This window comes from Mastomys coucha, unplaced genomic scaffold (assembly GCF_008632895.1).
Source record: "Mastomys coucha isolate ucsf_1 unplaced genomic scaffold, UCSF_Mcou_1 pScaffold15, whole genome shotgun sequence".
Lineage (NCBI taxonomy): Eukaryota > Metazoa > Chordata > Mammalia > Rodentia > Muridae > Mastomys > Mastomys coucha.
This window is the reverse complement of record NW_022196897.1, coordinates 58,211,429-58,224,678: the sequence shown is the minus strand read 5'-3', so window position 1 is coordinate 58,224,678 and position 13,250 is coordinate 58,211,429. Positions and strand designations below refer to the sequence as shown.

Below are 13,250 nucleotides of genomic sequence, written 5' to 3'. Positions count from 1 at the left end.
AGAGTTTTCCTGGACAGCCAAGACTACACAGAGAAACTATCTTAGAAAAAAAGGACTTCTGGAGCTGGAGAGATGGCTCAGCAGGTAAGAGCACCGACTGCTCTTCCGAAGGTCCCGAGTTCAAATCCCAGCAACCACATGGTGGCTCAAGACCATCCAGAATGAGATCTGACACCTCTTCTGGTATGTCTGAAGACAACTACAGTGTACTTAGATATAGCAATAAATAAATAAACAAACAAATAAATAAATAAAAGGACTTCTTTCATTAACTTTATTAGTTACAATAGAAAATTCACATTAAAATTCATTTGAACCCTGTCTCAAAAAAAAAAAAACAAAAAACAAAAAAACAAACAAAAAAAATTCATTTGAATGTGGAAGAAAAAAACCCCCAACACCCTTCCCATGATGTGCCCTCTCATTCATGAATGTGTACTAACATGTATAACTTCTTTGACATGCCAAACTTTTTCCTGTGCCTATCTTAAGATATCTATTACTTTAAAATTTAAACAAATATACAAAGCATAAAAAATTAGGGCTGGTGAGATGGCTTAGTGGATGATATGTACAATCAAGTATGATTACCTGAATTTTGTGAGAAGGAACCAAACTGAAACCATTTTGAATAAAACTTCCATTTTGAATAGGGATTAAATAAAGTCTAAGTTCCCAAGACCTTCCTGAACTAACATCCATTGCTTGGCAGAAAAAGTCACATGTATGGGTAACTGACATTCTGGCTGACAACTTCCCAACCAATGGGAACAGGATAAGTGTACCATCAAAGACATGTTCTTAAGGAAGTCCCCTATCTCTAAATCCTGATTGGTGGGAAAATGTAACTGTGAATTTGACACAGCTGTTGACAGATTCTGGGCTTATAAAATTCTGACATTCTGGCGTGGGGGTCTCAGCTGAGCTCTGAAGTATATCAGGGACTCTAATCTATAGTAGCAGCCTGAGTGCAATAGATACCTTATTTATTTTGAATGTTTGCTGTGCCTGTATCGCCATATCTTCCTTGAATCCTTGCAGTAATCTTTCCCGGGAGAAACTGGGCAAATATTGGCAAAACTTCACAAGCACAAAGTCTCTTAGTTTCACATAGCTTCTGGATGGATCTTCCGCTAAAAATGAAAAAACAATAATGTCTTTACCCTATACAATTTCTCTATCATTTATGATCCCAGTAACATGGTAAAAAGTAACATTCCTGATAACTATACTAAATAAAATTCACATCCACACCATTGATAAAATGAGAGCTGCTCATTTTGCATATCATCTTGTGTTCTGTTTGTTTTTCGAGACAGGGTTTCTCTGTATATCTCTGGCTGTCCTGGAACTCAGTCTGTAGACCAGGCTGGCCTTGAACTCAGAAATCCACCTGCCTCTGTCTCCCAAGTGCTGGGATTAAAGTCATGTGCCACACCCCCACAGCTGTATATTAACTCTTTTACTGGAATGTTACAATATATACAAATTGGCCATATAAATGAAATATTCAGGTTTGGATAACAATTTCCAATGCATTCACTTTTTGGTAGCTAAGAATTCCAAGGCTAATTGTAATTTTTTAAGAGACTTTTTAATTTATTGCTTGATAATTTCATACATGTACATGTATTTTAATCAACTCCCTCCCTCTTTATTCTCCCCTCCAGTTCATCTCTTATTCCTCAAATGTAGTTTAAGTTCTTTAATCCAAAATCTTTTATGGTCCTTTATAACACCTCTTGGGGAATATGGTAAGGACATAATTTTGACCTTTCCTTAATCATTTCTGAATATCACAGATCTTCTGTTATGTTTCCCTATGACAAAACTACACTAGGCTAAGTAGCAACCCAGTTAACATTGGAAAAAGATGAGTAAAATTAATACTGAACAGAGTTGTGTCATTCATAGATGTAGGATCATGGAGAAGTTATCCCACTTCCTTATGAGCTGAAGAGTTAAAATAATCAATGCTAGGCTGAAGAGGTGGGGCTGCAGGTTCAGACATTTGTTACAAGTCTGGCAACCTGAGTTCCCAGATTCCATTTAAAGGTGGTGACAACCAGCCCCACAGTTATCCTGTGATCTCAACACATGCCCATGTATACATTCACAAATGATAAAAAAATGTGTGTTGTGTTATGTGTGTATTTGCCTCCATGCATGTTTGTGTACCATGTGCATCTGTGCCCAAAGAGGCCAGAAGAGGGCATTAGACCCCTGAAACCAGTTACAGACAACTGTGAGCCACTTTGTGGGTGATGGGAATCAAACCTGCGTCCTCTGGAGAAAAGACAATCTTAATGCTCTTCACTGCTGAGCCCTCATAAGACTTTCTGATGTCAATATTACCTCAAAGCTACAATAATTCAACAGTGTAACACCAATGTAAGGGCAATAAACAGCCTGATAAAATGGAGAATCCAAAATAAACCTGTATGTTATGGTCATTTTCTGACAAATCTGTCAAGACATTAAATACAGGAAGTCTTCATCAAATAGGAGTTGGAAAATGAGATTTCTACAGGCAAGAAAAGTAAAGCTGGATCTCATTTCCTCAAACCAATAAAACCTTTTAGAAGCAAGATGTGTATAAACATTCATGACTTTTGCTTAGGCAATGATCTCTTAGAAACAGGAACAAAAGCACAAGTGAAAGTAGGTAAGCTGCATTTTAGTGAAAGGTAAACAATACAATCAGGAGACAAAATCTTTAAATCACATGGGATAGGGACCATGTGTTCAGACCCTTAAAGCTATTAAGCTTTCACTATTAAGTAAAAGACAACCCTTCTATAAAAATGGGCACAGTACCAACATAGTTATTTTTCAAGAATATCCATAAACAGGCAATAAGCACATGGAGAGACACACATCACTAGCCACAGAGGAATGCCAATCAAAGCAATGAGCTACCATTTCCTATCTACCAGGATAAACAGAACTAAAAAGACAATACCAAATCAGGTAAAATGCAGAGACTGAGACTCTGATAGTACTGATGGTACTATAAAACACTGCAGTCACTTTGGAACACAATCCAGTGGTTTTTTAAAAAGGTTTGACACAAATGTGATGTTTTTCAAATTTTAGAGATATAAAACAGAAGTTCATATAAAGGCATGTACACTTGTCAGGCATGGTGGCTCACACACCTTTAATCCCAGCACTGGGGGTGAGAAAAGGTGGGTCTCTATGCATGAGACCAGCCTTGTTTACACAGTGAGTTCCAGGCCAGCTAGGACTACATAGTGAGACTCTATCTACAAATGGCAATTAAAAAAAAAAAAAAAACTTGGACACAAATGTTCCCACCATTCCTAAGAGCCCAAAATTAGAAACAGGCCAATACCCCTCCCCAACTGATAAATAAAATATAATATTCAAATAATAGAATATCACTTGGCAATAAAAAGAAATTAAGTACTGATAGTCATACTGTCAAAAACATCATAGAAAATTAACAGCACTCTTTTTTTTCCCTATAAATAGAAAAAATAGAGCTACTTATATGGTAGGCTAATCAATGAAGCTTATAAAAGTCCAAGGCAGGGTAAATGAAATACATATATTCATTCAATCCACAGGTACAGAATGTCCTACTCATGCCTGTGGTACTTAGTTATTACCATCACACCCATGTAGGTAATAGGTAAATATTATTTGACAATGGCTTTAAAAAGCAGTAACTGGCCAGGCAGTGGTGGTACATCCCTTTAATCCCAGCATCCCATCAATGTATTAGTCTGCTGATAATCATGAAGAAACTGTGGTCTTCCACAGGGGAGCTGGAGCCCCTCCTATTCTTTGGAGTTTTCTCACTTTTCCCTAATAATCTACATCTGAGGCACCTCCCAGTCCCCCTTCTGAAAAAGTTATTTTCAGTAACTGACTCCGGAAATTACATTTACTTTATAACTGCACTGAACACTGAATTCTGAAATGAACCCCTGTTTTCTTTCTCTTCTCCTTTGTGTTATTACTGTTTTGTCTTTGAAACAGTCAAGTTTTCTTTCCCCTTTTTTGTTGTTTGTTTTGTTTGTTGAGGCAGTCTCTCTATATGGTCCCAAATGTCCTCAAAATTATGACCTTTCTTTCTCAACTTCTGAGTGCTGGGATTACAAGCACGCACTAAAGCCTGGTTAGTTCTCTTAATCTCTTCACAAAAACCTTTAATGCTATGTTCTTTTGGTCTAAAGAACTTTCCTAGTGCTTCTTATAAACCATGTCTGCTGGCAACAGACTTCCTTGGTCTTTATTTTATCTTTCTGAAGGCTAATTTTGCTGAATATAGAAATTGTATCCTTCATTTGTATATTTCTGCTACTATAATATTTAGATCAATTGTGAATAAAGAATAATCAGAGCCAAGGAGCAGTCATATTCTTGAAGCCCCAGAATTGGGAGCTAAGTAATCTCTTTTTAAATGCCAATGCCTTGAGTTATGTTAAAGCAATAGAAAATGGACCATGACAACTAAACAAAAGACAAATTCCAAATTTGATCATGGCCATCTATATTACTCATTCATAATGGCCAAAGACAAAGTACTTTCCTGGTTAGACTGGGAGCAAGGAATAGGTACTATCTGCCCATATTTATAGTCAGATTTTTATTGGAAGTCTTAGCTATGTAATAAGACAAACTAAGTAAATAAACAATACAGCTAAAGACAAAGAACTTTTATCTTTATATGTGGTTGACATGATCTTGTATATAAAACATACTAATCTAGAACCACTACTAGCAGTGAATGAATAAGTTATGAAGAAAAAATGCAAGCTATAAGATCAATTTACAGATCCAACTACAAGCCTTGAGTGACAGTGCAAACCTAAAATCCCAACACTTGGTGGTAGAGCCAGGGTGATCATGAATTTAATGTCATCCTTGACTAATTACCAACTTTGGCCTGGATTATGTGAGACCCTGTCTCAAAACACAAAAAACGAACAACCAAACTCATTTACATATACTAACCAAACAAATAAAATTAAGACAATACCTTAAAAAAAGAATATAGTATTTACAATATAAGAAAATGCACACTGGGCTGGAGAGATGGCTCAGCTGTTAAAGGCTAGGCTCACAACCAAAAATATAAGAAAATGCATACTGAAAACTACAAAACTGCAGAGAAATACTTAGTGTGGGGCACTGGCTATTGAATCGAGGGCTTTGTGGATAATATATGCTCTATTATTTACTATACCCACAACCTGCCCAAAAAAAAAAAATATTAAAAACCCTAAATACAGACAGACATTTCATGTGGATATTTGAAGACTCAATATTTAAAATGGCCTCTCTTTAAATTGGTTAGTCAATGCAAGCCTTATTAAAACTCAAAAGCCATATTTATGTTTTCCAGAATTTGATTAATAGACTCTGTGGCTTTTATGCAAACATAAAGAACATTATATAAAGAAAACAAATTTGAGAAACAACAAAGTTGGAGGACTCCCAGCATATGGTAGTACATGCCTATAATCTCACCATTTGTAAGGAAGAGATAAGGGCATCAGGAATCTAAGGTTATCCTGGACTACAAGTTTGAAGCCTTGTCTCAAAAACAGGGGTTTGGGATTGGAGGGGTGTCTTGGTGGGAAAGAACTTACTAAATAAAAATCTGAGTTCAGATCACATCATTCACGTAAAATCCTGGGTGATGGCCCCTAGAACTCCAATGCTTTGGAAGGCAAAGACAAAATGATCAGTGGGGCTTGCTGTCAGTTTAGCTTCAGAGGTTTGGTAAGAGATTGTCTCAAGAGAATAAGATAGGCAATGATGAAACAGGACATTCAACATTTTCCTCTGTCCTCTGAATTGCATATGCAAAAGCATACAAACCGTCTGTACATACGTGTGTTTGTGTGTGTGTGTGTATGTGTATATAGATAGATACATACATACACAGACCACAGTCATATACAAAACATATTTGAAGATAAAATTTGCTTGAATATATAGATAGATATATGTAGGGTCAGCTTATAGCATTAAGTGGTCTATCATGTTTAAAAGTCACTGTATAATCAGATACATTATTAAAAATATTTTAAAGAAAGATGAGATAATTCAAATCACCTAAGTATATAAAAATCCACATTAACATTTAAAAAAAATCTGTATAATGTATGTCAGAACAAGGAACTTTAAAGGGCAAATATATTAGCTGTTAATATACTATTGGTAGATTAATAATGTTGATATATACATATATACACACACACACTCTAGCCAGAATCAATTTCTACTGTACAATGAAACAAATTGTTGATTCTATCTATGCTCTGAGAAGTATTCAACTATTGTATGTCTAGAATCTGACAGGCTCAAAAGGAAAAGTACATATAATAAGGCACTGTCTGCCAATAAATCTTAAACTAAAAAAGAAAGTGGATGGAAGTTTAATACCAAACATATATCCACTGAGGATAGAACCTAAACTACCAATGATTAAGTATTAACTATAATTATTTCTGCCTGTATGTAAGGAAGCAAAGGCCACCTCAATTTTAACAGCCAGGATTTCAAAGGGAGACCCAAAGCCTGCAGAAGAGCCATTAGGTTAATACATATAAAATAATGGAGAAACAGACAACCAAATGACTAAAGTACAAAATCCAGTAAGGTTTTTCTTTTTTTAAATGCTTTTAAGGACTGGGTATGAAAGCTAAGAGAAATATATTAATGAGAGCAGCTAACGAAGCATTTTTAGCATTTGGCTATGCCAAGAAACGTGAATTCGGAAAATAAAGGTCGATCCTCAGTTGTCAAATTCAGACGTCCTTTTAGCATGTTTAGCCTTTTCTCTTTCAAGACTTCAGATTCTAATGAATCGTAGCAATGAATAAAGGGTACTATTATTAATGACTCTTCACTGAGATTTAAGAAAGAAAATTCTTTATCTGCTAATTGGTGCTAAGTATCAAGGACTTCATTGGCTAGAATAGACAGAAAGAAGTAGTTAAGAGGCTTCAGAGAAACAACCCTGCTGGCACATTACCCACTAGAGGAGACAAAGACTACTTGCGTGAACTCCAGATTAAAATCACCAAAAATGTCCCCTCATGTAGCACCAAGCCCAAGCCATCAGTAAACAGAGGCTGGCAACTTTGGCTCAGCTCAAAGCAGTGATGTAGCTGACTATGCAGGTCAGGAAAAGTAGTAAAAGTGTCTGTCTACTTACAACTGCTGATAGAAAGTAAGTAAGTAACTCCTTATCTCTGAAGTTTCAACCCCTTGTAACAGCAGTGAGTCAGGGAAAAAGATAATTCAACACTATAAATCTAGAATTCTCTTTTCTAAAACAACTCAGTGGTAGAATGTTTACCTAGCATTCCCAAGGCCCTGGGTATGACTCTCAGCACAGCACAAGCAAAACCCAAAACCCAACATGCTTTATCTCTAGTTTATTAAAGCATCTAAATGGTACCCATGCATTACTCTTCATGTAAAGCAGATTCTCTAGACCACAGTGGGGTAAAGGCATTTCTTCCTTTTGGGGGGGTGGGCCTTCAAGACAGGATTTTTCTGTGTGGCCTTGGCTGTCTTGGAACTCACTCTATAGAGCAGGCTGGCCTCAAACACAGAGATCCACCTGGCTCTGACTCCAGAGTGTTGGGATTACAGGTGTATGCCACTACCTCCCAGCTGGTCCTCTTAATAGAAGACAATTTACTATTCTGGAAGCACTATTTTTTTCTTCTTGAGCAACCAAAATCAGCATGCTATACAAATAAGAAAATCATCTCAGTGTATTTTATAAGCTTGCCATCCCCATTGGCAGTAATGTTTTGTGGTCATTTCTTTAAACAATGATAAAATTCTAAAAAAATCATTTTTAAAACAAACCAACATTTTAGTACATATTAAATATTAATTTTAGAAACAAATTATGTCTATGCCAGTTGTGATGATACAGGTGTTCTTAATCTCAGCATTTGAGGTTGAGGTTCTCAAATTCAAGGCTTACCTAGCTTACATAAGCTGTAGGCCAATCTGGATAACAAAGCAATCAGTTCAAATAATCCAAAATATATATTCAAATTCTTTTATTGACTTATTTTGAAGTATCGGGGGATCAAATCACCCAGGCCTCAAACATCTTAGGCAAGTGTTTTATACACTGAACGCTATATCACCCCAGTTTCACATTCAAGCCTTTGTAAAATAAATCTTAATATCTAACTTGGATGTGAATATCTTGTACAGGGTGAGCAGCTTTAGCTGAAATTGGTAGGACCAAAAGTGTCTCCAATTTTCGAGGTTTACTTCATTAATGTTGTTTTGGAATATTTTTGTAAACTTATTACTCAGAATCCTTAATTTAAATTTAAAATGCTTGAGAAATCTGAAATTAGTATCATGTTTGCACTCAAAAATTCTTGAAGTTTGAAATTAAAAACCGAACAAATAGCTTGGGGGAGGAGGGCACTGGAGAAATGGTTAAGAGTGGTTGCCACTCTTGTACACAATGAGTTCAGTCCCCACACTCATGTCAAATGCTCACAACTACCTCTAACTCCAGCTCAGGGGATGCAAACAAACACACACACTAAAATAGTCCTGAATTTTTCATTTAGATTTTCAGATGGAGGATGATCTACCCTATACACTAATCATGAGGTAAGTGACTTTCAAGTTTGTTTGTTTTAAATTTTTGTTTTGAGACAGTCTCCCTATGTAGTCCAGGTTGACCTGAGACTCTCAATTCTCCTGCCTCAGGCTCTTGAGTGCTGGGATTATAGGTGCTACTACATCTGTTAGTGACTTTCAGTTTAATTAGCAACTTTATTAATGACAAATTTGAACATTACTTGGGGTAAGAAAGACATTAATGTTCTTCAGGCACTATTTTTGTTTTGTTTTGTTTTGTTTTGTTTTTTGGCACTTTAGTCACATACTAAGAAAACACCTAGAATATCATTTAATAAGATTTTTGTTGTTGTTGTTGTTGTTATTTATTTAGTTTTTCAAGACAGGGTTTCCTCTATGTAGCTCAGGCTGTCCTGGAACTCACTCTGCAGTCCATGCTGGCCTGAAATTCAGAGATCCACTTGCTCCTACCTCCTGAGTACTAGGATTAAGGGCATGCACCAACACTAACACCACTCAGTAGGATACTTATTTTGGTTTTATAGATAGTCTCACTCTACAGCCCAGGCTTCTCCAGAACTGACCATGTAATACCATGCTGGCCTGAAAAATCACAGAATCTGCCTGCCTTTTCCTCCCAAGTGCTGGGGTTAAAGGCGTGTGTCACCACTGCCCGGCAATAATCTTTTAAAAGTGTCTTCTACTAAGGAACTACTCTGCTTCCCCAACTATGGTTTAAAATTAACATACGGGTATCTTCTAAATGATGCAATGTTTGCCAAATAAGCTAAACAAATAAGCTATAGCATACTTGTAATGCATGTATATCTATCTGATCAGAATTTCCCCAAATATATTTAGTTCATTACTTTTAAGTTGTCCATTTTAGTTAGGGATGCAGCCCAATCTCCATAAAAGTTTAGATCTAAATGTAACCTAAAAGGAACCTTCAAACAGTTCTCTAAAGACCCCAGAAGAATGCTGACACTTAAGGAAGAAATAAAACTAAGATATTTGAGAAAGGCTCTTCTAGTAACATAAAATTGTAACATACCTGTAATATCAAGAACTGAAGGAGATGAAATGTAGTATCTATGAACTGTTTCAAGAAGTTGAGCACCATGACCCTGACCTTGAAACGGAGTCAGTATCAGCATCTGACTATAGTAAAATAAAAAAATTCTAAATTAAAACATCTTATCATGTCCAGTTGGAAACTGTCAAATATATTGTAGTATGAATGTTGGTGCTTTTTAAAAATCAAACTTGAAGAAACCAAAAAATTACTAACACGCAAAATTAGTTTATTCTGCCTCACAGTTTCAAAGAGAACAATAAAATAAATCAGTACATAGCCAATGAATGGTGATTAAAAAAAAAACAACAAATCAACATTACTATAACAAGTATTGGAAACTTCAGCAGTTCCTTCTGAAATAAAAGACAAGGCACGTGTTATACTGCCAATTACCTTACACGTGGCCGGGTTTTGTCTGGGTACACATAGTAATTATAGACTGTCATGTAGCCTACGGTCGCAAAGAGCGTAGCTCCATCCTTATTATACTTCTCAAATCTGCAGATAAAACAGAAAGCCAAGCAGGTCAATTACAGTCGCGCTCCCATGCAGTGTCCATTTTCTTTTCCATTCTCTGACTGAATTTTCAGTGTCAGCAAGCTACTCTGTGAGGGCCCAATGGGTACACCTGCTATGTTCTGAATGTACAATTCACTTAATTGGTGTGCAGCAACTTGGATAAATCAGACCTCTTTACATCACTTCAGTGCACTTGCCTATTATAAAGATGAATAGGTGGCAAGTAAAAGAAAACACAGGCAAAGCTCATTTTACTGTTTAAGCCTACATTCAGGGCCTTAACGGACAACAGCATTTAATTCAGTTCTTTTCTCAAGTCCCCCAAAGCATAATGAAGGCAAACTCAAGCCCCATAAACAATAGTTTTTCTTTCCTGGGAAAAATATCATTATACTGCCCCAATAATTGGGCTGCCACAATTAAAATGCCGGCTTTGTGGCGGTACTAAGGCCGCTGCTGCTTCAGAACTGTACTTACACAAGAAAGTAGTGCCATCTTTCATCATCCACGTCAATAAAGCTAGCAGTTTCAATAAACCACATCAAAAAGGTCTGCAGCCTTTCATGATATTCTCGAAAGCCTCTACATGTCATGTCAGCCTAGGGAAAAAGCCAGGAAAAGTCAGGTGAAACTCATCACAGAGGTAAGGGAAAGTCTGCAGAACACAAAACTTCCTGTGGGAAAATGGTTAGAAGTCTCAGATTAAATATGTATACAGACAAGACAGTCAAAACAGATCTGGTTTTAGTGTCAATAAAACCTTTTTATCTCACACTACATTTACTGAATATAAAATCCTATATAGTTTCCAGGCAAAGGGAAATATTTCTTTTTACCTTGTATATCTGAAAAGTGAAGGTTTCTCCTCCTGTTTGACTAGGAACTGAGTATGTATGGAGGAGGGTTCCAAAAGGCTTGAAATCAGCTTCTTTTTCCAGCAAGGAAAGAAAATCATTTGTGTTTGTGCAAAACCCAGGTGGAATGATTTGTCTGATTTTGCCTTCAACGTCATCTGCCTGAGGAATAGAGAACAAAGGATAAAAATTAACAAATTTAGATTTTAACTGAAAATATATATTTTTTAAAGTGGACAAAACTGGTTTAGATATAGTGATTAATCCCAGCACTTAGGAAGCAGAGGCAGGTGCATCTCTGTGAGTTTGAGGTCAGCCTGATCTACATATAACAAGTTCCAGGCCAGCCAGGGAGAGACCCCATGCTTCAAAGCAAAACAAGAATTTTTAGTGGACAAAACCAACAGGTATCACACAAAACTTCACAATTAAACTATATAAGTAAACATACTTATATGGTTTAAAAACTATAAAAAGGATGTTTATATAAACAAATTACTCTCACACAAATTTGAGATGAGCATTAACAGGAAAACAAATTACAGGAGGCAGGTAGTCTAACATCAAGTGCAAGAGTAATAGCTGTTCCACTGAGATTTCTAACACCATATAGAAAGTGATGATTTCCTACCACCCTTCATGACAATCTTAACAAGCCAAAACAAAGACTGCCTGTTATTTTACTCGTGTCAAAGAACCTTACTATTCAAGACATGAGAAAATAAACAGCAGTAAGTAAGTGGTAAGGCTAGGTAGTCTGACCAAACGAATAGCAAAAAGCAGACAGATAACACCCTCATGTGCTAAACTAAGATGGGAATTTTTATCTTCATCTAGGAAATAGAAAAATCATATGAATGGTTATATTATCCATTCATCTCCACAATGTGACAACTTTTATAGACTTGGATTTGTGATCGTATAAAAAAGAAAAGACTGGACAACAAAATTAAACTCACAGATTAAAATCACCCTTGTTAAACAACCTCAATGAATGAAAACTATCAGCTGAGCAGACTTCATAATCCTTTTCAAAACCCCAAAGACCACTTGATTGAATACATTTACTACTTCTCTTTAACCATGAATATTTGATGAGGTCTTACAATAAAGTATTACTCCTTCTCACCAGGCAATAAAACTTAATGAATTGGTCTCAACTTAACAAAACCGTATCCTTCAATACAGTCCCTAAAAGCCTGACATTACATTCAACAAAATGAGCTTGCATTCTATTCAAACTTTTTCCTGAACAATGAGGCCAGGTTTTTACTTAATGGAGTTTGCCGTGAGTTCAGCTGTAATGTTTGTATTGTATCTATTTCCACAAGGACTGACACAAGAACACTTTGTGTTAACTTACTAAGCAGCTCTTTCATACCGTTTACATGCATGATGGGTATTAGTTCTAAACCAAGACCCTTGCTACTTAGCATTCAAAACAGGGAAATTAAGATGCTTAGGACAAAATACACTACAAAAGGCTAATACAACATGCTACTAATTCCTGTCCTTTCAACCATCTTTTAACTAAGTAGGAGCAATGCACCTGCAAATGAATAGTACTTTATTATCATTCAGTTACATTTTAGGATAGAGATAAGGATGGAGCCTATCACAAGTGAGTTTTATTTCCAATGCTTTATTATCAACATTTATATATGATTCATTTATGGTCATAAAATAATCTATTACTTAAAATAATGCTTTTCAACATCCGGCCTGATAGTTTTTTTTCTAATGTATATACAAGTACTTGCAAGTCATCCTCAATTGCAAATAAACTAAATTAAATAAATACTATTTGATAAATATTTTTGCCTGAAATGTGAAGACACCCAATTTTTAACAGTCACACAAGGAAATAGATAACTGCAATAAATTTATATGTAGTAAATTTTTTAAAAAAAAGTAGTGATTGGTAAAATGCACAGTATAATTGTAATTCTGGTATTTTAAACCAGACCAAAACCTAAAAATCATTCCAGGGCATCTCAACATTGTTATTTTAACCTTTAACTTTCCTGATGTTATGTCTTCTAAGCAAGGCATAGAAAGGTGATGAGTCATTTTACCTACCCATCTTCCATCTAGAAATTGACTCCAAAGTTCTCTGGAAATGCTAGGTTTCAAATTGTAATTCTGTTGAAAAGCAAACCTCTCAAATCAAACTGAAAGAATATAACTTTCAGTCT

At 35.9% G+C, this 13,250-nt stretch overlaps 1 protein-coding gene across 2 annotated transcripts in view; it reads right to left on the bottom strand.

The window, feature by feature from the left end:
• Positions 1 to 13,250, bottom strand: part of Hat1 (histone acetyltransferase 1) — a 41,906-nt gene that overhangs the window by 4,419 nt on the left and 24,237 nt on the right. For both annotated transcript variants that reach the window (XM_031370591.1, XM_031370592.1), the window contains 5 exons: positions 11,038 to 11,217; positions 10,679 to 10,800; positions 10,076 to 10,180; positions 9,659 to 9,765; positions 982 to 1,133 (listed from right to left, as the gene is read on the bottom strand). In XM_031370591.1, coding sequence (XP_031226451.1) covers positions 982 to 1,133; positions 9,659 to 9,765; positions 10,076 to 10,180; positions 10,679 to 10,800; positions 11,038 to 11,217 — 666 coding nt within the window. The remainder of the gene's footprint in view (positions 1 to 981; positions 1,134 to 9,658; positions 9,766 to 10,075; positions 10,181 to 10,678; positions 10,801 to 11,037; positions 11,218 to 13,250) is intronic.